Genomic DNA, 27,895 nt, shown 5'->3' on the forward strand with positions numbered 1-27,895 from the left:
TGAACTGTCAAAATATACATGCTGGGCCTTCAAGCACCTGTTCATTGGGATCTTTCAAGAGCTTGAGGATGAGGAGCCTTTGAAGGTCAGCCCAGTAGCTTCCTGAAGCATTCAGTAGTGTGGGTTAGCCAGTTCTTAGACATTCTGAGGCAGTCAAAAGCATGGAGTCCTAAGCACTTCACAAATGACACCCTGACATCTCTTATCAATCACCGAGTATCATGAAGTATCTCCAAGGTGCCCCAAGGAAACAGTAAGGCGCGTTTGAGTTCTGGCTTCACTACACCAGCAAGGAGACCTAACTCCACACACTGTTTCCAAGCAGCACTTCCCACCAAGAACTTTAGATTAATCCGTCTTTTGACAGTGTATCGGCACTTCCTGCTGGGAGCTCTGACTGGCACATTTAACAAGTCAAACATAATGCCAGGTCCCAGTACTCTCAATGCAACAGTACTCTCTGCTAGGAACCCTCAGTGGTCTGACAGATAGCTAAAACCCAATCAATGATGCATCATGTCAAACAACAAACTGAAATGATCAAAGACAAGCCAACTCATACATTAATGTCAGGCTTAAGGAAACGTTTTGAGAGTTGAATGGCAGAGAACAGGGCTTTGTGAGCAAAACACTCCTTTCAAAGCAAAAAGAGCTTAAAAGGGTAAGACATCCTGATATGTTGGGAGCACATTAACTGTTTTTAAATACATAAAGCTAAGTACAAACTAAAATGTTGTACAGGCATCCCGCATCTTACGCAGGGGTTATGTTCTAAAGGCAGTGCATAAAGGCAAAAATCACATACAGTGAAATCGCATATTACCATGCCAGCGGTGACTGCCTCTGCCTCCAAAACCTCCCACCGCAGCCGTGGAGCCGCACTTAGAACCGTGCAGCCGGTGGCAGCAGCACAGTGCAGAGTGGTGGTGGGGATAGCTGTGCGCCGCCCGGCCACCACCATACCCAGCAGCCAGCCACACAGCTCTGGGCACGGCTCCACGGCAGCGGTAGGAGGTTTTGGAGGCAGAGGCAGTCGCCACTGGCAGCGTGGTGGTGGCCGGGCCCCCAGGTAAGCAGCAGCGCCGCATGCAGACTCAAGCCCCGCCCCCCTCCCCACACACGTATAGTTGAATTTGCACAAGTTAAATGTGCGTAAGATGCAGGATGCCTGGTATATATGGACTGGAAGCTAGGAAACAATATCAAGCACCTAACTAATATGTGCAAAGGAAAGCCAGAGCTACTGCAGTTGAAAAAGGAATATTCAAAGGAAGAAAATTCAAAACACAGTGGATACAGTTTTCCTTGTTTATTTTATGGACAAGATAAGAAGTACTTTGTGTGGATGCCACAGCCCTGCTGAGACTTCCCCTGCTGCCATTTGGGTCCTAGCAGGCTCCAGTCAATCTCTTGTTCCTCTCTGGCTACACTTCTTCACAACTTTTCTGTTTCCCCTCCTTCACTGAAATAAGAGCCTGTGGCCCAACCATCTTAAGCCCTACAGCCACAACTACAAGCCCTATAACCTCCCACCAAATAAACCCTTTCCCAGAGCTCCAGTGTTATGGGTGATAGTTGAAAGCGAGAGCGCCAGAATTGTTAAGGGCTACACAAGCAATTACTCTTCACCTTAGCTACCAAAAGAAATATACACATCTGGACAAAATAAAATATTGCCAGCACATGTCCCTTCCTCAACCCTGTCATCCCTCTCAAGGCAGCCTTGGGCATAGGTCAAAGTCTAAGGAGCCCAAAAGCCACCTCCTCCCATGCCCTCTGCACATGGCCTTTCTTTTGGAATATGGAATCTCTCTCCTCCCTGAACAGTCAGTTCCCTTCTGTCTTCCTGCCCAAGTTTTCCCTCTCCCACTGACCTCTACAGTCAGTACGGATTGCACCGACTGACTAGAACAGAGATATCCTCTTTTTAATAATCTCCAGTCCTCCTTGTCAGTTGACCCCATGATCTGCCTTATCAAATGATCAATGTCCCCTGCTAATTGATCTCCAGTTTAGCTATCTCCTGGAGTTCAGACTTGAAAAAAATGGCTTGCCCTGGGCAGCAGACAACTGTTCACCCTAGGGACTTCTGTGTGATGAGAGGACCATCAAGATTAATGACCCTTTATTTTTACCTTTGTGTGCATCCCTGCTTTTGGAATTTCAGTCCAACATGAAGGTATAAAAGATAAGAGAAGCAGGTGATAAGTCCCTCATTCAAAAGGAGTTTGCAGTCTGACAGAGATATACATAGAGAGGCCCCCAATATCAATCAAAATTCATAGCTGTACACAGACAGATTCCCCATATCATCATAGGGATCAAGGGAATGGATTTTGCTTATTTTATTTTATCAACAACAAAACCCCCCCTTACTAGCTAAGGAAGAAATGTGTGGATTCCCTAAAAATATGTTGTATAACATATTGAGAAAGCAGCTGATATACACAAGATTGGAAAAATTAAATAAAACAGATAAATTTCCTATGACTTAATAAAGACATAGATAGCCACATGCTAATCTACCAAAAAAAACAAAACATGTTGAGGGCCAGATGCTATCCCCCACTTCCAAAGACAGAACCAACTCCCATTCCACTCCTGCATCATATAAGCACCTTTTAGTGAGAGAGGGGAAAAAAAAAAATCACAATAAAAATCAAGAAAATAATCATGCCAATGCAAATACTATGAAAAAATTGCTAGTTGACAACATAGTTATGAAACCACTGAAATATGTATTAGCTGGTTTTCTCTCATCAGAAGGTAACATGGAAGCCTCTTAGGGGAAAGTGCTACTGCAGTTCAAATATATTATGGCTTCCCTATGCCTTTACTCCAGTTTTACTAAACTCTGAAGTCCACACTCCATCACCATTTAGACTGGGATTGGGATTTAGTCAAGAGCTGGGGTCATTAACAGCAAGTTAAGTAACATTTGTAAACACCGTTTTTAGCTAAAAGATTTGTTTTTTCTTTCACTCAAATGTGCATGAAAATATTGCCTAAAAATATTTATAAGTCTCTACTGCCAAGTACATTTTCTCAAGTAAGTCTGTGAAACAGACAGGACATTCATATACTTTCCTTTTGCATCCTGCTTCATCATCCCTAAGCTTCTAAATAAGCCTTTTTGAACACATTAATTAACAGAGTGATCCCTCCTTCCTGAATTTTCCAGATTATTCAGTGAGCTGTGATGTTTACTTCTCCATAACATCCCAACGGTACACTTTATTCAAATAAAAAAAACACAACAGGTAAGAAATAAGTGCACATAATTTAGGGAATTAATTTAAAATTAGATAGAACTGGATTAAAACAAAATTAGACATTATCACAATTGGAGATGCTGGTCTAAATTGCAACAACTTGCTTTACAGTTTTAGCAAGACTTGAACAAATGTGTTCCTTCTCTTCTTTGGTTTTTTTGTACAGAAATAATGCCATACCACCTATGATCCTGTAATACTCAACCAGGCAAAACTTGTATGGAAATCAAAAGCAGGGTAGGATTAGGCTATCATTTTTGACACCACTGTATTTTCACTGTCATTCTAGGTGATCCAAAAGGCAACAGCTGAGATGCAAGCCATATAATCCAATAAATGCACATAACATATGCAGCAGAGGTAAAATTAGTTTTGTTTTGGGGTTTTGGGGATATTTATTTCTCATCTCGGGTCAGTGTGCAATGCTCTAATGTAGCTGCCCTCTGGCTGCCACTTCAGCCTGTAAGTTGAAGTTGTTTGCGTAGCCTTCTGCAAAACTTACGTGGGTATTTAAGGTTGTGAGATGCATGTCAAGGCAGATTCCCTAGATCCTCCAACCAACAGCACCATCCTCTGTGCCAGTCACCTTTCACAGAGCAAGACAGTGTGGCCAATACACCACAACCATTGCACCATCCCATTGCAAGACTTAAGTGGTGCTGATAATATTGCATCTGTTCCAGCCAGCAGAATGAATTTCACGTTCTGTTTAATTCTGCTATATAAAGATTTCAAGTAAACTTAGGAAGAGAAAAGGTACGCACAATTAGTCTGAAAAACTGTGCCAAATTAAAAAGAGCCGAGTTATAAAATCCTTAAAAATCAGAATTACAATAGACAGTTTAATTTGTACTAATAGGCCCTAGCTATCCACTCTAAGATAAACTCACATCTCTCTCTAGCCATCACAGTCCACGATATAATTTAAAGGAGCAATCTTTGCTTTTCAAAAAGAAAAAAAGAATCTTCCCCAATTTTAAGCTATAATTTTAGTACACTATAAATTGACAAATCTGGGGGCAGAGTAGAATTCCTAGTGTTAAACAAAATGCATCAATATTTTTCAATAAAAACATGTATTTAAGCACCACCACAATAGTGTTTTCCTGGTATTTATGCAACAAGAACAGCAATGCAACATAATTGTTTTCTATAGCTTAGAAACTGGCTCCCAAGAAAACTGTTTTAAACCAAATGTTTTTAAAATTAAAAATATAAAATTTCAGTATTTCCAAACTCTAACTTCATACTTTTTCACATACATCTAGACAGAAAGTTATTCGTGCATTGCCGAAGGCCTGCTTATATAGGTCAAGGTTGCTGGGGTTCATTGCTTTATATATTACAGTTTAAAGAATACTCTAAATTCAAGGTTTTTAACTTTTTAATCTATGGGGGAAAACTTCCTATAAACTCAGATTAGCGCCTGCTAATGCACTGAAGAAAGAAAAACGAAAACCTTCCTCCTACTATAAAAACAAAATAGTGTGGCCTCTGTTTCTTTTCTGATAAGAGTCTTAAAAACCAAACAGTTAACTGCATAATAACATTTACTGGCAGCCAGGCAGCCTGCTTAGCAGATATATAAAGCAGGTAAAAGGAGAAAAAGTTAATTTCTTGGCTGAATGATTCCATCGGTAGCTATAGGGCAAACTAGAAAGTCTTTTAGTAAAGTAGCAGTTGATTCTTCTATCAATCTGCAGCACACATACTCTTCCAAGGAATGCATTAAATATGAAAATCATATCCCGTTATCATCTGTTTCCAGCTTTCAGCCCAGTAAGCTTTTCTTAATGAATGCTGTAGCCTAAGGGACAAGCATGCTGTTGGCTTTTCTGAATAATGGAGTGATGCTACCATTTTTGCTTATTACAATATCGACTAGCTGAGGGGGTTTCACACATAGTCACAAGTGACTACTCTTGCCAGCATGCTCCAAGTTATTACAAGATGTTTTTAGACATTTCATCTAAAAGAGCTTTACTGCTTTTAGTGAAGAAAACAGCTATGGTCTTGAACTGTATCATTTATATGGAGATAGGAGGAGGGATTAGAAGCCTGCATTACTGCAGATATATAGCAGAATATATTTAAGTATTCGTTGTCAGTCTTTTTGTCTGTTGCTTAGATATGTAATCTCTTTTTGCTTCTTTTAAGAAAAGGTCAAAATGTACAAAATTATAAATACAACTTATGAATCAATTATCACACTGTGTATACCACCTTTCATTAAGAATACTTTTTCAGTTTAAGACTGTTTTGATAATAGAATATAAAAATGCCATATAAATAGACAAATATATACACACACCCCCGATTCCATCAAGGTCTTTTGTATCTTTAACAATCAAATTAAGAAGATTAATTAAAACAATTACACTACAGTATTTAAGCAACACGTCTTATATTATGGTAACAATTGCACAGATCTTTTTTTTTTTTTTTTTTTTTTTTTTTTTTTTTTTTTTTTACAACAGCCCATTTACTAAACAGTACCTAACATCTTGTAGGAAAACTCGTAAGTGTTCTTAGAGTAACAATATATGTATAGTCTCTACTATTCTCCATTACCTGCTTATTGTTACCTTCTTTCTTGTCACCTTTTATCAACATGTTGTTCTTGTCAAGTATCAGCGTACTGTTAATTTCTTTTTCATTTTGTACCTAAACAAAAAGAAACCTATTATGTAAATATTTACATATATTATACAAGTGTAGACATAAAAAGCAACAGACAATTATACCATACAATATTCTTGGTAATCAAAGAAATTAAGGTCACAATAATACTGGATAATTAGAAAATAATCTTACCTGAGGAAAATAAAAATATTTATAACATCTCATAAGAAAACATCTTGAGACCCCATTTTTCTTCATAATCTATTTTAATTTCCATGCAAAACAAAAGCACATGATTTGTAGGTTGTTTTCTGTGGCTTTTCATTTATATTTGTTCACTTATTTTAAGAGCCTGCATAGTAATAACAACTTGTTGACGCCTGTATTTTTATAATGCGTTATTACAGCCAAAATAATTTGGAAGTATATCTACATAATACCTTAGCAACCAAATTCAACCTTTAGACTTTTTTATTTCTTATACATGTCACCTTACAGCCTACTGAGCTATTCCAAGAAGAGAATATAGAGCAGATGTTATAAAGAGCAACATAGCATGAAAAAAGCAACTTGGTCTAGTGTTGCTAACAAGCAACTGCATAAAAATGTCTTCACCTCCACTACATTATTTAATTGACCAAATGTAATGCAGTCATAAAAAGACTACTGCTTAAAAGCTAAGCATATACCGCACCTATAATTAGTACTTTGTGAGTAATTGTAAACCTTAAAAACAGATTACACTGGTACTGAATGGATGTACTTCACTAGATAGTCTGAATCAGGTAATATACAACGAGAAATCAATCTGAAAAATAATTAACTTTGACAGCTCTGTACTTCAGTTTCTAACTTACATACAGGGAACATGTTATTTTCCACGTACGAGACTTGTTCATAAAATATGAAACAGTATTATTTAAGAACAAAGGACTATATGCTACATAAGTATTTTACATTCAGAAGCTTAAATTTTGGCTATGATTTCAGCAATTAATGAACAAAGTGCATAACCACACACAAAACCTGGATACAATTTAAAAGATGTTGTCAACAATCCTAATACACTGTATATAGGTTTAAGAAAACATAGTTCCTAAAAGTATTCTCTTCTCCACTAACAAACATTAAAATTCTAACAACTTAATCTGCGCTTGCATACCTACATGCCAGACTAAATTTTAATGATAACTGCAATAAACAGAAAATCAGACAGTGGTTTCATTTTTTCAGCTTAGCAGGAAGGGTTTATGACCTCTGCTTTGCTCAACAAGCTGAGTTAAAATGGCTTCAATCCAGAAAAATTAATTGATTGTATACGATTCTGAACAGGAATAGTGAAAAACTTCACATGCATATTAGCATATAGAACAGTAATGGCCCAGATCAATGCATTTAAAATGTTTTTCTACAGAGAGAAGGTTAAACTGGCATATAGGTCTCATTTTAAAAATATAAAATAAATCTGTAAAAACCTGATGCATGTTATGATATGAACACAAACTCTGAACTAAATGCTACCAATGTTGAATGAAGGACCAAGCTGCAGAGTATCTGTAAACGTAGGAGCCTCACTTCTCTGCCCCTCCCACACATGCATACAACCAGCCAGGTGGAACTGTTACAGTTCCGCTCTACAGAAGTACAAGATAAGCAACTTTATGCAAAATGCTACAAACCCAGCATGTGCCACAAGATACCATAAATAGCAATACTTGGGTGAAATATAGGGCACTGCTAACAAAGCTGCATATAGGTAGGGAAAGGATGTTTTACCAATGCTACTACAAGCACCAGGCTTTAAAAATTACTAGACGCTAGCCAGAGGTAGCTACGAGATCACTTTATCAGAATGACCATGCAGGCATAAGACGTTTACTTGGTCACTGGGGTATTACAGTGGAAATCATTACCACCTACAGGCACATTTTATATCTACTCCAAAGACCCTCCTTACCTCTGCAAAATTTAGTATATCGGTAGATCAGCCACTAGGACTGGAAAATTATTCATTCTACAATATAAAGTAACAGGCACCAAGAAAATTACCTTTAAAGTAAGAAATTAAATTGCAACAGTATTACTATCTCAAAAAAATTTCATCAGCATGAAGAGTTCTGATCAGACCATCTCAAAAATTATATAAAAATAAACTGCATTCCAAAGCAGGCAATAAAAGTTAGAGGCATGAAAAACTTCCACTTAAACAATGAACAGATTGGGACTATTACAAGAACTAGCATCAAGGAGGCAGATCATCCTTTCTAGAAATGCAAAAACAAAAGGACAGTGAAGGAAATGAAAAGCAACACATTTTAAACTGAAGAAAAAAAAAACAGAAATTTTCCCCACTCTCTGCCACATTTTAGCATCAGGGCCAAGGGTTTAGCAGGATCCAAAAAGGATTGGACAGATACGTAACAAATATCCAGAATAACCAAAAAACACTGAACAGACACTGAAAAACACAAACCTTTCAGAAGGGATAAAAGCCCTTAAGTTTTAGATCAAACCCACTTCAAACTGTAGCAGGTAAGAAGTAATATTCTGTAAGGGTGTGCATCTCATTACTGCTTCCAGAAGTGGTTGTTTGCATCTTACTCCGAAAAGATGGCACTAACCAATCAGAGACAGGGCAGTGCTAGATGGATCAGAAATTTGACCCCATATGCCAATTTTCATGTCCCTGTGTAAGGCCACAGTAATATGCCATGGCAAAAGGGCCATTTTCCCCCTGCTTCCAGATAATAGGCCCCTATTATCCATAGGTCTGTGGGCTGCTGGCAACCTGCCTACTGTCACTGTACCTATGAAAGGCTGCACCAGCTGCCGAATACAATCTGTGGGAGAAGGTATAATCCTAACTTTGTCAGGTGGAAGCAAGTTGAACCGTTTGTATAGGGTATATAAAACACTCCAGATGAGCCTTTTGTACCTGCTCACAGGTGCAAAAGATAAAAGATAACGATGCTTTATAACAGTTTAAGCTTTCCTGGCATACCCCTTCAGAGCAATCCAGATGACTTGGGTTACCAATTCAAAATTATTCTGATTTTCAGCAACAAATACTAGGGGGAATAAAGACTCACTAAGCAAATGAACTGTGGGGCTCTAACATGCCTCACATAAGATTTTGGAGAAGCTGCAAAGGAGAGACCTAAAAAAGTATTTTAAAATATGTTTCTATTTTTTGCCTTGTTCAGTTCCTTATGCTTCTCTTTGTTGCCTTTTCTCATTCTTCCTTGTAATTTCACACTTACTTTCTCCTTCCTTTTTATTTATCTTCTTTTTACATTATACTCGCAGTCTTGTCTCTTCCCCAATGCCTCAGAGATGCCCGCTTTTTCCCCCAAACAAAGACATGGGCCTCTTACTTCTCTCCATTTGCTCCCAATTCTGGATCTTAGTCTTCCTGCACCCTCTGCTCTTCCAGCTAAGTCTACTGACCCCCTGGAACCTGCCAAATGTTTGTTGATTTTTCAGAACTGAGAAATTTACTGGGGGTCCAGAACATGGACACAGAAACCTATTTAAGAAGCTTCTCTCCCCCTTCCCACTTTTTTTAAATTTTGGTTTGTAAGACCAATATCTTGTAAAGGCATACTTGAATCAGATTGTATTAGTTCTTGAACAGCAAAAGCTTTGCTATATTTTAAAGTGTTAGTCTTTTGTTTCATTTAAGGAAGCCATATTTCAAAAAAGGTAGAAGAATCAGTAGCATAACTAAAGGTGGAAAAACAGGTTACCAGCTCCAGGTGCTGATTTAGAAACACAATTGAATATGCCCCACTGATCATAACAGGGCATATATTAGATATGATTCCACTAAAATGTAACTACTATGTTAATGTTATGTGATATGGACTGTTCTAAAGGCTTCTACCTAAATTGTTTTTCTAAGAAAATATTTGGGTATTTCGATGACATTTTTTCAAAACATGCATCTAACTTGCATAGAAAATGGGAAGTTTTCTTTAAAAAGCCAAATATAGTTATACATCAACAAGTGTTCTATGAGTGTGTTTTAATATATCAAATATTTAAAGTAGCACAATTTTTTAAAATCCAAGACTCTTACTAGAATTTCAAATTTTCAGAAGTGCTGCTTAGTGATCATTGAGACAAAGTACAAGCAACGGTACAAAATCAAAAATTTCAACAGCATATAATTGTTACTTTTACTGGCCTATTTAGAATCTGAAGGTACTTCAGCCCCAAAGTTGCCATTTTGTAAAAATAAGTCTTTTCAATAACAGACATTTAAAATGTTCTCTCTCATAAGTACAGTGAATTTCTTTTACAGTTTTGATCCAATTGGTTTCAAACAATTCAGAAAAAAAAGAAGTAAATAAATATTTGTATGCTAGTTATTGCTGCATTAAAGGTAAGGCATAAGGTAATTCATTGCTATTTTAATTTTAAATTCTAATACCATGAAAAAGACCCAAACAGAAGGGTGATTAGAAATTTCTACTTACTAACAATTTCATTTCTAGCTACCATAATTAAATGTTCACAGTGTACCTTGCATGCTCTTATCAAAAGGAGAGGAAAACAGTTTTTAGGCCAGAGGATCTATATGGCAGCTCTTTCTGTAATAAGATACTGCTGAACAAAATGATCAAATTTTGGGGCACAGCTGCTATGTCAGCCTATATTTCAAACTGCAACTTTATCTGCCTTTATAAAATGAATAGCAAGATCTGAGTTTCATGGGATCAAATAAGAACAAACTTTCTTGTAAGACAGAATGACCATTCCCAAGAAAAAGCTCTTGATCGTAGTGTCACTAGCCAGGGGAACAAGAAAGAGAAAGCTAATTTTGTGTTGCACGTTACACATTCAGTGCCTATATTTTTTTAATTTTTAACAAGTTAACAGGCTTGCATATCACTTTTGTGATCTCCTTCATACTGAGAAAATGTTTCCTACCATAAAACTGAGATACTTTGGTTACATTGCATTTGGTAAGATCAGCAACATTTGCCTAACCAGACCTTCTAGAAACAGTAATGAAGCAGTGACTGGACAAAGAAACAAAAACACACCTGATTTTTTTCCTTTTGAACCAAAGTTGTTAATGCCAGTTATGCCTGTAGCTATAACTTCTACTGGTTTCTGGTTCCATTTAATCTGGCCATTTGGGGTTAAGATGTTCTTATCATGTCACTTTCCATTCCTGTACAGAGCACGTGACCTGGTGAAGCATTCCAGCAACCCAAATCTGAAAAGGCTAAATTCTAAATTATGCTCCCTCCCTCCAACTACACACACACCTAAGTAACACATACGTATCAGTCCAACTGCCTTTTTTGGGACTTGCACAGAGCTTGGATAAAGAGGATCTCCCTGTGCACAGACTTGCTAGAAGTAAAGTAGTAGTGGAAGACAAGAGGGTCCTCTCATCTTTTAACCTGCCTCTCACAGAGTTTGAACCTGTGTCTCCTGCTTCCCACCCAGGTGCTCCAGCTAGCAAGCAACAAACTAGGCACTACCCGAATTGCTCGCAGCCCTCCCCTGGAAGCTGTCCCATTGCACTTGGCATTTAATATCCATGGAGTAAAACACATCAATGGCAATGGAATAGTTTCTGTTCCACTAGGAGAAGGGCCCAAGCTAGAATCCAGAGCATCATCCATCTCACTGAGCAAGACATTCTCTGGCTTGTACTCCTTCATGGTGCCACACATACTCCCCTGTTCTCTGCCCAACACACCAGTTCTGATAGGAGGAGTGGAGGCTGCTCGAGACAATACAGAGCCATTGCCTAGTTATTAGGGCACTTTGCTGGGAAGCAGAAGACAAAGGCTTTAAACCCCCTTTGAGTGAGGGAAGCCTAAAAACTGGGTCTGCTGATAAGTGACTTAACTAATGAGCTATTGAACCTATTCATAACCTTCCCAAAGTTTCCTTTTAATTCCAACTTAAATAGCCTTGGAATAACGACATCTACTTAGTTTATATTTTCAATGGTAAAAATAAACCATGGTATTAATGCAAACAAATGGCACAATCCTGCTATGTGCTTATTTGCCCTAAATTTCCCTTGTTCCCAACAGAAATAAAGGCACATGGCACCCATCTGGCTGCTGTTTAGTTCAAAAGGTCATTTGTCAGCTCATTTCAATTTTCCCTACTCCCAAAAACACAAACATTAAACATTCCAGAACAACATTCAACACCATCTGAAATCTTGATGTAAACACATTGCCAAAATCCAACTGGCATTCCCTATAGTATGATAACTGCTGCAGTAGAATATTTTAACAAAATATTACCTTCAATTTCTGAAGTCTCTCTGAACTTGGAAAGGTCCTAAAATGAGCTTCAATATGATCAAACTCTTTTAAAAGCTCCTGGTTTCGCAGAATAGCATTCTTTTGCCGTTCACAGATCTCTTTCAAGTATTTTTTGAGCTTTGCATATTTCAGTTTAGCTCTTTAAGGAAAGATGGGAGGGAGAGGGAGGAATTAACACTTTTCACTGTGTCAAATATACCACATATATATCAGTTTAAATCAAATATTTAAAAGAATGATAGCACAGTATTCTGTATTACTCCTTTTCAGCTAAAAGGTATGCATAGTAAAAGTATGAATTTCTTAAGCAATTTGTTCAAGGCTACACTATAAAACTAACAAAATACTACATCTATGCAAGTCAGATTTAAATATGGAATTAAAATTGGTTTCAAAAGGACATTAGTGGATTAACAAAACAATGGGCCCTTGACTTCTAAAAAAGGTTGCAATTTAGAAAGTTAATGAATTTAAGACTACAGTAAAAATGGGTAGCTGTATTTGTAAGAAAAGGTGGTTTTAAATGACAGCTATACAAACAGGAATATCAGAAGTTCAGGCTTATCAAAATTCATATCAGACTGAAAACAAGAGAAAGAAAACAGCATGCAGAACTTAAACATATGGATTTTCCCCTGTCTCTTCAGACATTTACTCTTTTCATTTTTCCAGTATATGGGTCCTCTTCAAGAGAGAACTGAGAAAAGATTTTGCAACTACAAGTTAAGCATAGCAGTGCCTTACCTCTATCTCCCTCAGCAGAGCATGGGGAGAGTTCATCTGCTCCAAATAGGACCTAATTCACACTCCAAGAAAGGAATGATGTAGAACACACCAACAGGAAATGCTGAGAGCAGGGTGCGTCTAAAATCTAACCCCTTCCCTGAGCTTAGGGACCTGACTCAGGGGTTCAGGAAAGTACCATTGTCCACTTAGGATCTGTACCCTTAAATCCTCTCCTGGGGACAGACATCTATAGTCATTCTTTTAGGTACTGAGCAGGTAACACTTTTTTGTTTTAAAGAAAAGCTGGAAGAAAAAGAGAAGGAGAAAGAAGAACTTTGTGTTTTATACAATAACCTAATGGAAGATGTGGATTCTACTTCCTCCTGACAATTAAGGGGTTTATGCCCTCCTCCCCCACCTCTCATAAATATGGCCTGATAGAGTAGTCTGGGTCAGGGTACATTCCAGCTAGGGTGACCACCCATCCCTAATTGGATGGGACAGTCACAAAATAGGAACATCAAGTCCTAGTCCCAGGCTTCATGACTCCAGGACAGTATTTGTCCCAGATTCACAGTATCGTGCAGGGACCCAGGTTTCACTATGGGAAACTATAAGTTTCTCCTTGAAGTCTGGCAGAGTTCCAGCCTGCAAGGGGCTGAGGGGAGCAGGGTGCAGAGGGCACCACATGCATGTATGCATGCGCACACATGCACGTGGCCAGAAATCCAGCTCCAGGCAGCAGTGGAGAGCAGCTCCCCCAGCTGCCTGCAGGTAAGTCTATGGGGGTTGGGGGGAGGTGGACAGATTGAGGCCCCTACAGTGAGGGAGGGAGTAGGGCAGGGTTGAGGGCTGGGACTGGGGATGCTGCCCAGTCACAGCGGTGCATGGGGCCCAGGCAGGAACGTGGCTGCAGCACCCTGCCAGGGAGCAGGATGGAGCCACAGGCTGTGGGGGTTGGGGGGGGGGGTAGCTCCCCACCACTGCACTCATTCCCAGGGAAGGGGATATGGGGAGCCCATGTGCCCCCCAGATTTTTACATGGGGCAGGGCAGGATCAGGGTTCAGGGCTCCCCACCCTGCTGTTCTGCCCTTGGGAGCCTCATGCCAGCTGTGTCATCATGGTGAGGCACCCCGTCCACCTGGCAACAGCAATACAGAGTTGTGCCCCTCGCTGCTGCTGGGCGGGCAGGGAGTGTCACGCCATGGCAGCACACCTGGCACAAGGCTCCCAGGGGCAGACAAGTAGGGCAGGGATCCCCAAGCCCACAGCAGGCAGCTCACATCTGCTCCCAACCCCTCCAAAGGCTCTACTCATCTCTGCTCTGGCCATGCTGCAGTGGGGAGTCGGGGAGGCAGGCAGCAGACATGTGTTCCACCTTCCAACCTGTAAAAGGTGGTCAACCTATTTCTAGCCATTCTCTTGATGTTAGGCCAAGACGTCAAGATTCACTGGAGGAAAAGGGAGTGCAGAGCATGATTCAGTAACCTAAAGGACACGACACTTATTTCAGCAGGGTAAGTCCTGCGTTCCAGTTCCTTCCCCCCCAGGACTGCTTAGTCACTGGCTAAGAAAGAAACACAGGAGAAGGAACTGAAATCTAAGACTCCTTCAGGCATTTGGTTGTAAGGTTTGGGTTTTATTTTAGGGGGTTATAAAAGCCAAGAGGCAGTATTCTGTGCTCAGAGTGGTTATCTTTCATGGCAACTGCCTGAGGTTTCCTTGTATAACCCAGCTTGGAGTAAAGTAGTCTCTCTTGCTAAAACACAGATTCATGTAGTGTTTGTTACAAGCATTGCAAGGAGCTTCAGTGATAATGCAAAGTAAAAAAGGGCATATTATAGTTTAGTAAAAAGTCAATGTATTTTGCATCAACTTTATACTAAAACAGGAGGCACTGAATTAGACTTTATATTACACTGAAAGCATGAATATTTTGAATGCTGACAAAATCTACAATATGATTTTTTTAAATGTCCCATCATCTCTACATTTCTAAAATAAACATGCAGAACAAGTATTGTAAGAGGTTTACCTGCATACATCAGATCTGCTATATTCAAACAGTTTTCTTTCTAATTCCAGTCTCTTTGTTTCACTGATGAAAAAAAGAAAGAAAATACAGTATGACCAGACTACTGTACAAATTAAGCTGCCAACATGTAAAGGATGGGGGTGAAGGGGAGGGGAGAACTGCACATCATCTGAGCTCTTTGAAGCAGAGGCAAACATTCAAGGATGTCCAGCCTGTGGCATAGGTACCACAAGTGGCACAGGCAGCTTCTGCGTATGGCACATGACAGGTCAGAGGGGGGGCAACAAGCAAAGCAGCAGACAGAGGAGGGAGCAGAAGGCAAAGTAGCACATCAGGTAAGGTTCTTTGGGTAAATGTGATATCTTTTATTAGACCAACTGAGTAGTTGGAAAAAAATTCTTTGCAAGTTTTCAGGCACAATCACCCTTTTTCAGGCACAGGCAGTCTCTGCTGTTCTGAGACTCCAAGGAATAAAAGAAGCTAAAAGTGTGGTTGCTGTTGAGGTTAGCTTCTTTTTCCTTTGTGCTGTGAAGTTTCCATTTCAAAGGGCAAAATTCGATATCTTCCATGTTGCTGGGTCTTAGAACAGCAGAGACTTCCTATACCTGAAGAAGGTGATTGTGCCCAAAAGCTTGCAAATAACTTTTTTTTCCAATTACTCAGTTGGTCTAATAAAAGATATCACATCTACTCAAAAGAACCTTGTCTGAGTACTTCCTTAGACCAACACAGCTACAACCAAAAAACCAAGCAGGATATCAGGCAAGGGAAGGTGATTGGAATGGCACAAAGGGAGGGTGCAAGACTGATTTGTAGCATGCGCACACACACTTGTGATTTTGACATCTGGCTTTACTATATTCTGTAAAGAAAAAGAACCAAGCAGACTGACCAGAACTGCCAATAGCACTGGGGGTGTTCAGAAAGCTCACCTGGAATGTGAGAGACCATACTTCAAATTCCCTACAGCCTGATTCAAAGCAAGGATTTGAATCTGGACCTCGCACATGACAGCTGACTGCCCTCAGGACCAGGCTGCTGTCTGTGGGGGAGTGAGTCTCCACCTCAGAAACCTTCCCGGCCGAATTTAACAAAACTGATGATTCTGTGAAAAAGTTTGGTTTGAATAAATAATGGTTGTAGGAAATGTGAATGTCAAAACTTCTATCCAGCTCTGTCCAGGATTGCAGGCCCCAGGTACATTCTAAATTATTTATAATGTAAATAATGTAAAAGATATAATATCAAAAACTAAGGTGAATAGCACCTTCACCATAACAATATGCGAGGCTGTAAACAGATTGAAATCCGCTAAAGACATAAGTATTATGATAAACGTAAGTAGTACTTGGAAGCATTTTCAAGCTGCTGAAAAACTACATTTCCACCGATAGCTGGTGAAAGCACAGAAACATGACAGACACTTAAAGCGATTCAGACTTAAAGACTTCTTTTCCAGGTTCTGCAGCAATATTTGCTAAAAAAATATATATATACTTTTAGTGAGATTTAAGTCTGTCATACTTCCTGACAGCATGTACCAAAGTGACCCAGTGATTCTGCAATACTCATATTATTTTAGCAGCACTATACAAAATAAGCAACTGTCAGTAGTTCAGTTTCTCTTGAAAAGACTATGAATGCTGGCAAAGCTCTTCCATCATACTGCAAGTTAAACAGATAAGCTTATTTGCTTCTAACTCATAGCACTGAAAGTTCTCACATTAAATCTTCTTTCCTCATATGAAAAGAGAGATAAAACAACCAATCCAGGGGAAGCTGCTGGATACAGGCTGCATAAATATTACCCTCTTGGAGTCAGAGCCCCAAACAAAAGGTTTCTGTACCTAGTTACACAGTAACTATATTAAGCAATAAACTTCTGTAACAGACTTGTAAATGTGCTTACTACTATGGTTTTTTTAAACTTCCCTAAATTGGCAAATTAATTTGTTTTAATCAAACAAAATTATACAGATAAAGAAGTTTCCATAATCTCCCACTCCAATCCATTAACTGGAAATTTGCAATTTTTAAATAATCATATTACAAACAACGTATCATTTATAAATCCAAAGCTACTTCAGAAAATTCAAGTGAGCTCAGATTTAACCTCCAGTATTCTTCTCCAAAACTGTTCAAGGCAAAGTAGAATTAGCAGGCTATAAAGATCTTGTTAAAAAGTAGTTTAAAGAACCTTCTCTATGATGCCAATAATGTACCAAAACATACGATTCTGAAACCATAACAGAACCTCTATGGGATAACTGGGTTTCAAGGAAAATAAATAGAATCATAAAATCATAGAATCATAGAGTAGTAAGGCTGGAAGGGACCTCCAGAGGTCTGCTAGTCCAACCCCCTGCCCGAGACACAATCATCCCTATCCAAACCATCCTACACAAATCCATAATCTAACATTCTAGCAACACCCCTAACACAACACAAGACTTAACACCCTAACCTGCCCCAGGTAAAGCAGTGGGACCATGATAGCCAGGGCCATCCCAGGGTGGGAGCAAATCGGGGCGACTGTCCTGGGCCCTGTGCTTTGGGGGGCCCCGTGGAGCCAGGTGGAGTGGCCGCGACAACTCTGCGCCATCACCACTGGCTTCGCATCTGGCCTCTTGCTACCCTCCTCCCCCTCGCCACCACCGACAGCAGCAGCGGCTTCTTCACATCCAGGGCACATGGGATCAGGGTGGGGTTGGGGTCCTGCACAAACTGATTTGCCCTGAGCCCCACACCCTGCTCGGGTCAGCTCTGATGATAGCCAATATCCTGCTTCTGTAAAAAGTTAACAGATGCTTAACAGATCCTAAGAAGAGGGCCACATCCCCTACTACAGAGGAAGGCAAAAACCCCAGAGATTATACCAATCTGACCATGGGGTAAAATTCCTTCCTGACCCTAAGTATAGTAATCAGTCTGACCCTGAATAGAGGGGCAAAACCCTCTAGCCAGGAAACTCCAGCTTTAGGTAACAGCAGGAGCACACCCCAGTCAAAATCCCCAGCCTGGGCTGCAGGCAATACCCAATGCCTTGGAGAAAGGCTTTAAAAAAAACCCAAAAAACCCACCAAAAATCCAAAACTTGACATAACAGAAAAGGGGGAGAGGAACAAAATTCCATCCCAGCCCCATGCCAAAGATCAGAAGCATGAGAAATACCTGTAGTAGAAAAAGGCATAGCTACACGTAGATCATCCCCAACCAATGGCTGTCTAACCTCCCCCTGAATACCTCCAGTGATGGCAAGTCCACAGCTTTCCTAGCTAACCAATTGCACTGCCTCACTGTTCTAATAGTGAATACATTTTTTCTGATATCCAAATCTAAACTTACTTTGCTGCAATTTCAAGCCACTGGTCCATGTCCTATTCTCTGCAGCAAGAGAAAAAAAGGTCTTCTCCCTCTTCTTTACAGCAACCTTTCAAGTATTTGAAGACTGCCACCATGTTCCCTCAAGTGCCTTTTCTGCAAGCTGAATATGCCTAGCTCCTTCAGCCTCTCCTCGTATGACTTGCTTTCCAAGCCCCTTATCATCTTTGTCACTTACCTCTGCATGAGGCCTATCATCAGCACTGTCATTTCCTGTATCCTGCATTCAACGCTTCTATTAATGCATCCCAAAACCACATTTGCCTTTTGTCCCAGATCTTTCTCCATAGTGCTGCCATCCAGCCAGGTGTCACCAACTTTATATTTGTATTTTTGATTATTCTTCCCACGGTGTATCACCTTGCATTTATCAGCACTGAAATTCTTACTGTTAGGTTCCAGCCCATTTGTCAAGATCCTTCTGAAACTGTGCTCCCATTCTCCAGCATGCTCACAATGCTTCCCAGTTTCATATTGTATGCCAACTTGCTCAAGAAGCTTTCTATGCCAGTATCCAAATTTATTAATAAACATGTTGAACAGCACTGGGCCCAAGACAGACCTATCTCCACTGTATCCCCTTCATCCATCCAGGTCATTACTTTATCAAAAAAGGAGATCAAATCTGCCTATTTGTTTTTCATAAATCCATTTTGGCTGCTTGCAATTAGTCCTTCCTCCTCCAGATGCTTGCAAAACAGCCATGATTAGGACATGCTCTAGTAGCCTCTCTTCAGTACCTGGGAAGTTAACTGGTCTGTAGTTCCAAGAATCCTCCTTCTTGTCTTTTTTAAAGACAGGCACTGAACTGGCCCTTTTCCAGTCTTCTGGTACCTGGCCCATCTCCCATGACTTTATGAACATCATCACAAAGGGCCCTGAGATTTCCTCTGCCAGTTCCTCCAATACCCCAGGCAGAGACGTGGGTTTTCTGGAAAAATTTTAACTGGAAAAATTTTCCAGAAAATTTTCCCAATGCCCTAAATAGAGCATGATCTGATTTAGCATGTTTATTTGACTTATATTTAGTAAACAAAACTTTAAAAAGTACCCCCATGTTAATTTTTATGTCCCAATAGCACAAGTATTTAAACTGAAATATGTGATCAGGAAAAAATTAAATACAGCACACTTAATGTGGTTTAAACGTTATATACAAACAAATCCAAAGCTTTAAGTGGAGAGAAATTATTTTTATTGGAGTACCTGTAAAAAATGTAAAGACAATACACAAAAGCATGTACTTCCCTTACATTGTTTGTTTAAATTTAAGGGGAAAAAAACAAAGGCCCTGAAAACTGTTGACATACTAATTTTAGCACACCCAAAAAACTGCTTGATATGCCATGCTTTAGGTTTGATTTGACCTGCACAGACAATTAAGTGAATTCATAACTTGATTTTTGGTTTGGATTATGAGAGTGTATTTACCCTCCTGTTTACAAATCGATAAAACATACATGTACTCTCTCTCACACTTCCTAGGGATAATCACCTGAAAAACATTAATTACAACTTTGAAACTGTCAGGCTTGCCTACTATTGTACCGGCATCCATTCATTACTAATGAATTTTATGAAACAATTAATTTTTAGAAATGGAAAATTTTCCACAGAAAAATAAAGCGTTGGAGAATGTTCCGCCCCACATCTCTGACCCAGGGATGAAGTTCATCAGGCCCTGCTGGCTTGAATTAATTCAGATCCATCAAAAGCAATCTGTCTCTTTCATTATCTTATCCCTCAGCTTATCCCCTTCCTTACTCAAATAATCTTTATTAGATGTTTAGCTGCAACTTAATTTTTTGTAAAGACAGAGACAAAATTGCTACCGAGTAGCTCCACCTTCTCTGCACCTTCTGTTAAGACTTCCCCCTATTTAATAACAGACCCCCATCTTACTTGGTCTTTCTTTTCTGGCCAACAAACTTGTAGAACTTCTTCTTGTCCTTAAGCTCCCTCGCTAGGTGCAGTTCATTCTTTATCTTTGTCTTCCCGATTTTGTCCCTGCAGGTTCTTGCCGTTTCCTCGCCAACCTCATCACCAGAAGCAAACTTCCTCAAGCCCAGAACACACCAAAAGGATCCAGACCGTGCCATGACAAGAAATGCAAAACCTGCCAACACATCTCCACCACCCTCACTATTACTACACCCCAGAACAGAGCCATCAGCATCCCAGGATCTTACAGCTGCACCTCCAGAAATGTAATATACCTCATCCAATGCACCAAATGCCCTGATGGAAAATATGTAGGAGAGACCAAACAACAACTGCGCACCAGAATAAATGCACACCAGAAATCTATCAAAGACAGAAATACCCAATTACCGGTGGAGGCACATTTCTCACAGAAGGGCCACTCTCTCTCCAATCTCTCAGTCCTGATCCTCAAGGGAAACTTACACTACACTTCCCAGAGACGAGCCTATGAGCTCCATTTCATCAGCCTCCTGGATACTAGAGATCAGGGACTAAACATAGACATTGGATTTTTAATACATTATAATCTGCCTAGCAACTGACTCCCCAGCCCAGCCCCTGGCTTCTTTACTTTTCATTCCATCCAGGAAGAGCACACACCACCTGCTGAAACTTCCTTAGCCTGACAAAGGGTTTTTGAACCCGAAAGCTTGCTTAATAACTTTTCTCCAACTATTTGGGTTGGTCTAATAAAAGATATCAAATTCACCCAAGGAACCTTGTCTGCCTATGTATGTCCTTAGACCAACACGGCTACAACCGAAACCCCTGCCATTTCCTGTTACACTTTCTTGGTGACTTGCCTATTTTTTCATTGCTTATAATGCTTTACTTTTGCATGCGAGGCATCCTAGAAGCTCCTTGTGCAGCCACATTCGTCTCTTGCCATTCTTCTTGTGCTTCCATCGAGGCAGAATGGTTTCTTGATGGGGTTCCATCATTGTGCCCTTCGAAGCTTCCAGCCCTCCTTGGCACCTTAATCTGTCAAAATATCTTCCCATGGCACCATACCTATTAACTGCTTGAGTCAGATTACATAATTTGTACTAGATAAAATGCTGTTTTGCTTTAGAACAAACTTTGTGGATAAGTTATGGACTAATTTAATTAATAAAAAGATCATGAAGGGAAGAGGGTAAAAAGTGAAGTTGATAACCCTTTCACAGCAAGAATTGTGCTTGGAGATAATAGAGTCACTTCACGGGCAAAGCTACTAATCAATGTAAAGGCTTGCAGTAGATTTCTTTTACTAATTCCATATATAGTAAAGAACTTATTCCAAGTTTTTTTTGCCCACCCTCAAAATCTTTTCTACATTTGAATATAAATTGTAAGAATTTTGGTAAGTAAACATCCTTCTGTGGATTTCTGTTTACATATTCTAAATTAGAAAGTCCAGCATCTTGTTGTCATCAAAGACTTTTGGTGACCAAGTTTGCTGAATAACAGATTTTTTTCAGGTTTACCCCAGACTTTAGGAAACTATGAATAGTAAGTCAATACTTGTATCGTGTTAATCCTGTCATCATGACTCTTCTTGGACACACTGCGTGAGAGAAAATTGTAAAGCAAAAAGTATCTCACTGTTACTTCTGGATATTTCCTGAAGTTGTATAAGCCTCCCTCTGATTGAAACCAGACCCTTTCAATTTGCTTTAACTTCATTGCCATCATACTTCTTCAATGCCAGAGGATTTCATGCTCACTTTTGGGAATATTAGAAAAGAGATAATATCGGCTCCCAATTCAGTTAGCAATACTTGACAACAGGCCGATGGCCCTTTTCTTGCGCGCCATAGAACTAAAGTGTCAATAGGAAATATACTTCACAAATTGGTTCCTGAAATAATTCTCACTCCTTTATCCTGCTTGGTTTCTCACCATCACGTTAATTGGCATTTGTTGTTATACACATGAGTATATACATTTGCACCAAATGTTATGTTGCACTTAGCATATTCTTGAGGTTCCAGACCAAAAAACCTAGAAGCCATTACAGGACAGCCAGTTAATGTTTGGAGAAGAGTCATCTGGAAAGTCCAAAATGTTTGTGTAACGAAGCCTAGAGTGCTCTAGAATGAAACTTTTATTTAAGGATCTGTGGGCAAACCTGATACCCTACATGTGAATAGGAGGCACCTGAAGCACATGCACAGGTGTTAGCAAAATTCTTTCACAGTTTCTTAATATGGGAGACATACTGAATTGAATTGTATTTTTTCTAGCCCCTGCCATCATATACCTTCCTCCTTCCCCCTCCCCTTTGCTTGTTTGCCTTTGCTTAAAAGTTTTTATTATCTTATTCTATTATAAGGAGCTGGTGAAAAAAAAAATTAAAGGGCAAGACTACCACTCAAAACCATTCTCTCTGTGAAGATCCAAGGACTTTTTCCTAGCCATACAGATCTTCAAGCTATAGGATGAAGAATGCTGGCTGGGCACCTGACAAAGACAAACTGAATTTTGTCTTGTGACACAAGCTTCCTGTGTGATCACAGATAAGTTATGTAGGCCTCAAAAATATTTAATTGTTCAATTCTTGTTGACATCATCTAGGCCAGGGACAGAAATTACACATAAGCCGATATAAGTGATTGGAAACCGGTTCAGATCTGTAACACAACAGAAATTCGGTGCACATAAACTGCTTTCAAAACGGCTGAAACCAGTTTAAGATAAACCTGGATGGATGTAATATCAGAGTTAACCGATTTAGGTTAAATCAATTTAATGAACTTGTCCCAGATCCCCTCCAGATTCAAAATAACTTCACAGTCCCCCAGCAACCTGGGATGCTTTACGCCTCCCCTGCAACACCCTCCCCCCGCACCTTGCAGGGTGAGCGGGCTAACCTTGGCTCACACTGTATGCTCCAGCCAAGCAGGAAAGAATTCTCTAGCATCCCTGACCCTACTTCTGGTCCGGGCCACTACAGGCATTTTCAGAATCAAAAGTGAATGCCAGTTCACCTGCTTATTGATTTAATCTATGCAGTTTAGACTAACCTGTGAAGATTGACTTGATTCAGCCTCTGGCTTTTTGACTGTCTGTACTTAGCCCTGGAGTTCGCTCTGTGGGCTCCCTATGCCTTACCTCTGCATTAATATGTAGGGGTCATGGTACTCCCCTACCTCAAAAGGCTGTTGTAACATAACTAAACAGAAAACTGAGAAACACTCAGAATAAACAATAATGATGGCAGTGTAATAAGCCAGCAACTATAAGATGAATGCATCACTTCTGCCATCCTGATACCAATGAATTCTTAGACACTGACAAGTCGCTCACTGGTCTGAGCTGCTTGAAAGAGTGTGTTCAAGGAGCATTAAAGTAACAGTGCAAGACTGCACTGAGCCCCAGCTGAACAGCTAAGGTCTTGAACTGCTCCAGTGGCATCCTCTTCAGATTTCTCTAACTCAAGATAAAAACTATTGCCAAAATTAAGCAGAAAATTGTTACATATGCAGATATGCATCTTCTTCAGATCAATGAAAGCTAAAAGTCTCTCAGAGACTTAACAAAACAGTGAATTGGTGGAGCAGCAAATAACTGTTTTACCAGCCCCTCAACCCCAGAAAAAGTATTGTATATTGTCTACAACTCCTGTAGCAAACTGTTCTGCTTCCAAACATGAATCATGACAGCTATATTTAACATGGTCCTCCTGACCTGTACATGACTAGTGCATATAAATACTTCTTAAGAGGGAAAGAAAATAAGTAGGCTTGTAGTTTGTTTTGTTTTATGGTCTTTTGTCCAAGACATTTTATTTATTAACAAATCCACCTTACCAACTAACAAATTTAACAAATCTAAACCCCTAAGGTATACATCCAGACAGATATTTATCTTCCACCAACAGTGCTCTTTTAACCCAAGTCTGTGTCCACAGTGAGGAATCCTGTGTTTTCTTCACCTGTTTTTCGCCTCCAATAGCTCCTTTACGGTCAATACCAACCTTTGTGTTTCTTCACCCCTGTACTGTATGTAACACTTAATGATTAACCTCCCTCTTTTTCCTTAGAACTTTGCATGATACAGCCCTCGCTACCTTCTACCTAGCTCTGCCTTTAGATTTCAAATGTATTCCATAGTTGCTCTTAGAACTTATAATCTTTCAAATATTCCAAAAAAGTTTCTCAAAGTTTCTGGCTTGGAGACGGGATAAAATTATTTTTCAGCAAACTGCAAACACTTCCACAAGATTTCTAAGTAAGCATCTTTTTCTTCCTTCTCATTTGTAAAGCTATGACTTGACAGGACAACTATTCCAACACTAAACTTCCCAAATGTTTTTTAATTCAGCTAGTGATTTTAGAAGTGTCACTTTTCTGCTAGGCTTTTCCAACTGTGCTTCTTGCAGATGCTGGAAATTGAGTAATCAATTCCTTACAACTCTTGTATGTTGCAGAGTTCTCAGAAAGGTTCTATAAGAACACTAAGGAGTTATCTGATAGCTGTCACCTGTTATTTCCCTCCTCATGTCTCCAGCCTTCTTCTGGTACAGTTTGTTTCTACCTAGGACATGTCCCCCAAATGTACTAGAATCCTCCCAACTGACCATGCCCCCTCCAACACTTGCCTGTTCCTGTACCATAAATACAATGCATGAGATGCTATCAATACAGGACTTTAAAATATTTTATTATTGTTGTGCAAATGGATGTATGAAGACCATTGTTAAAAATGGTCTCCCATTTCTCATCACTAATTTCTGATCCAATGTCTATAGCCCATTTTGCCATATAGAGGGAAAACATTTGTTTGTGACAATTTAATATAGTTTTATATAACACTGACAAAAGGCTAGTTGGTTATATAGGTGTGACTAATATTTTCTCATGATCTGTCAAATTTTTGCTGAGGTTTATCTTTCTCTGAGGATGTGCTGAAAAATGTCTCAATCTGGGCATCGGCAAAAAGGGATTTTAATGGCTCGTGGCACACTGTGGCTGCGTTTACATGAATGGCGGACTGCGCAGTCATTTAGTACTTGCATAAACAAGTACTAAATGACTGCGCAGTAACCAGCATTACTGTGCAGTACTGTTGCTGCATGGTTTTTTCCCCCCAATGCTACTGCAGTAGCATCACCACACGGTTAGTCCCTGGCAACGCTTGTGGTAGCTACAAGCTATGACACAGTAACTCGTTACTACTGCACCTTAGCACCTTGTGCATCTTCAAAAACCCTAGGTAAACTTTCTTTGAATAAATGTTCATATTTTATAATACTATGTTCTCAGTTGTTAAAACTTCCTGATATTTTATAAGTATTAAATTCATTATTATTAAGTAGAGGTGCTAAAAGTGATGGGTATGAACTTAATTTTGTGTATGCGTTATCCCAAGCTTCTCTGTTTGCTCTCATAAAGAGGTAATTATATATTGAATGTGGCCTGGATGACTTCTTCAGCCACTGTAATATATTAAGTCCGGCCACTGGATAGTATGTTGGCTCCAGCGCAATTTACAGAGATCCCTACTGATAGGCATAGATCAAATGTAAGTGCATGAGGTAATTGGAGCTTACAAGGCCTGCCATTTTTAAATAATATTCACCCTTAAGTATTTTAAGGAATTAGTTTCCCATTTATATGTATAGCTGTTTTTTATCTTTGTGTGTAAATGTTCCTATACCAAAAAGTTAGAAGTTCTAACTTTTCATAGTTAATTTTGAATCCTGAAATTTTGCTGTATTTTATCATTTCTTTTTGTAGTACAGATAATTGGTTTTGTAATGAACAGCAGCAGCAGCAATGTGTAATAGTATGTTTATGTTCCTCTTACACTGTGTACATTTCCCATATATTTCAATTATTTCTGAATGATTGGGCAAATGATTTCATTACCATAGAAAAAAGGTGGGGTGATACTGGTCAACCTTGATATGCATCTCTTTCAAGGGGAAATTTTTCTGACAAGTGTCCATTTACTCTGAAAACACTGAAAGTACTGAAAACAACAACTCACTTCACACACCTGGAGACAGTTACTAGCTGGCCGGGTTTACCTCTTACTGGATCCTGTTTCACATTAAGCCTCTTAGTACTTTCTGAAAAATGTTAAGTATCCTTTAAAGTAACTCAGTTTTGCCCTGAAAAACTGAAGGCACCTAAAGTTACCTTTTAAATTTATGCACTAATTATTTTTATATGTTGGAGAGATCCATGTGTACACATGGCCTTTGTCTGTTTTCAAAACAGCAGTTTCAGATTCTTTTGTTTAATGCACGGCATCATTGTGACAATAATGCCAAACCAAAGCTCGTCTTCTGAACACATCAGAATATCAGTGGCCGAAGTCACTCAGTGGCACCTGCCCAGGCCTCACAAAAGTGACAGTGTTACAGAAGCTAAACAACAAATAAACAAATTTAACAGCCCAAACGAGGATTTTGCAGCTCACAGCAACACAGAGGTGCCTGAGAAAATAGGATAAAGAGTAAGCAATGGAAGAAGTAGCATCCTCAAAGACTTTTATAGTTATAGAGACTTTGTCAGGGAGCTTAAGGCCAAACACCTGCAAACAAAGTTTTAAGCCAGCCCCATAACCGAAATTATTTCAGTCATATTACAACTTTTCAAAAAAGGAGGCTTCTTGGGTTTATTACCACCCTTCCTGCTTGGCTCCCAGCAGCCACCCACACTGAGGCACACAAGCATGGCAGCCCTCCTCTCCAGGCCATCTTTACCATCTCATCTGATGCTTCACCTCTGCATATCCCCTTTTTGGCTCCTGCCTCGGCAGGACATGGGGTGCGCCCACACCTCCGTGACCTACAGGTACCCCCCCCCCACCCTGCCTGCCCCCACCCAATGCACAGCAGGGTTGCAGACAGACACCCCCGCTCCTGGCCAGCCCCAGCCCTCCCCACCCACAGCACCCCTCTGGTCAAGACAGCACTGAAGAGACCCAGACTCTAGAGGCCAGCTGCCCCCATAGGTACCCCCTGCCCTGTTCTCCCCAGCTGCGGGGCCGTGGCTGGGGCATCACCCCTTTTGAAGGGCATCCAGAGCCCCCGAAAAGTGAAGCAAAGGTGGCATGACGTCAACCCGAGGGGAGGGGATGAGGACAGGCGAGCGGGGAGGTGCTGGCGCGGCTCACCAGTCCCGCAGGCGCAGCTGGAGCGCGCCCAGCCGCTCGTCATGGCCACGCGGGGAGTGCGAAGCCGCCCCCTCTCCGGCAGGGCCTGTCGACTGCACCCCGCGCATCCCGCCTTGCTTACGCCCGTGTCCTAAGCGACGCCTCCCGGCAGGCACCGCGCAGCGGAGCCAACCCCGGAAGTGCCGCCACGCTGACGCTCCCGCCCCGTCGCCATGGAGACGGGAGTCCGGCGCAGGCCCCGCCTCCTCCGAATGCCTCCTGCATTCAGGGCATCTTCCACCCCCTTCCCCGCGCCCACGCAGGCTGCTCGCCAGGGGTCCTGGTTTTCCCTGGTTTAAAAAAGTAACCTCAAATCCACATTTTTCCGTGCTTAAAATGAAACACCACTAGTATATCTATCTAGCTATCGAGATAGCTAGATAGATATACTAGTGGTGTTTCATTTTAAGCACGGAAAAATGTGGATTTG

The 27,895-nt window shown here is 40.3% G+C and overlaps 1 protein-coding gene across 3 annotated transcripts in view; it reads right to left on the reverse strand.

Annotated features, from left to right (window-relative positions):
- KIZ (kizuna centrosomal protein) overlaps positions 1–27,585 on the reverse strand; it is a 111,444-nt gene extending 83,859 nt beyond the window's left edge. For 2 of the 3 annotated variants that reach the window (XM_019491031.2, XM_019491028.2), the window contains exons 1-3: positions 14,956–15,333; positions 12,173–12,332; positions 5,844–5,936 (exon numbers count right to left, since the gene is read on the reverse strand). In XM_019491031.2, coding sequence (XP_019346576.1) covers positions 5,844–5,936; positions 12,173–12,332; positions 14,956–15,152 — 450 coding nt within the window. In that variant the 5' untranslated portion in view covers positions 15,153–15,333. Of the gene's footprint in view, positions 1–5,843; positions 5,937–12,172; positions 12,333–14,955; positions 15,334–27,426 lie in introns of those variants that run through there. The other variant, XM_019491029.2, reaches the window with a different exon arrangement.
- Between the last annotated feature and the right edge of the window lie 310 nt (positions 27,586–27,895).

Source organism: Alligator mississippiensis, chromosome 1 (assembly GCF_030867095.1).
Source record: "Alligator mississippiensis isolate rAllMis1 chromosome 1, rAllMis1, whole genome shotgun sequence".
In the NCBI taxonomy this organism is placed as follows: domain Eukaryota; kingdom Metazoa; phylum Chordata; order Crocodylia; family Alligatoridae; genus Alligator; species Alligator mississippiensis.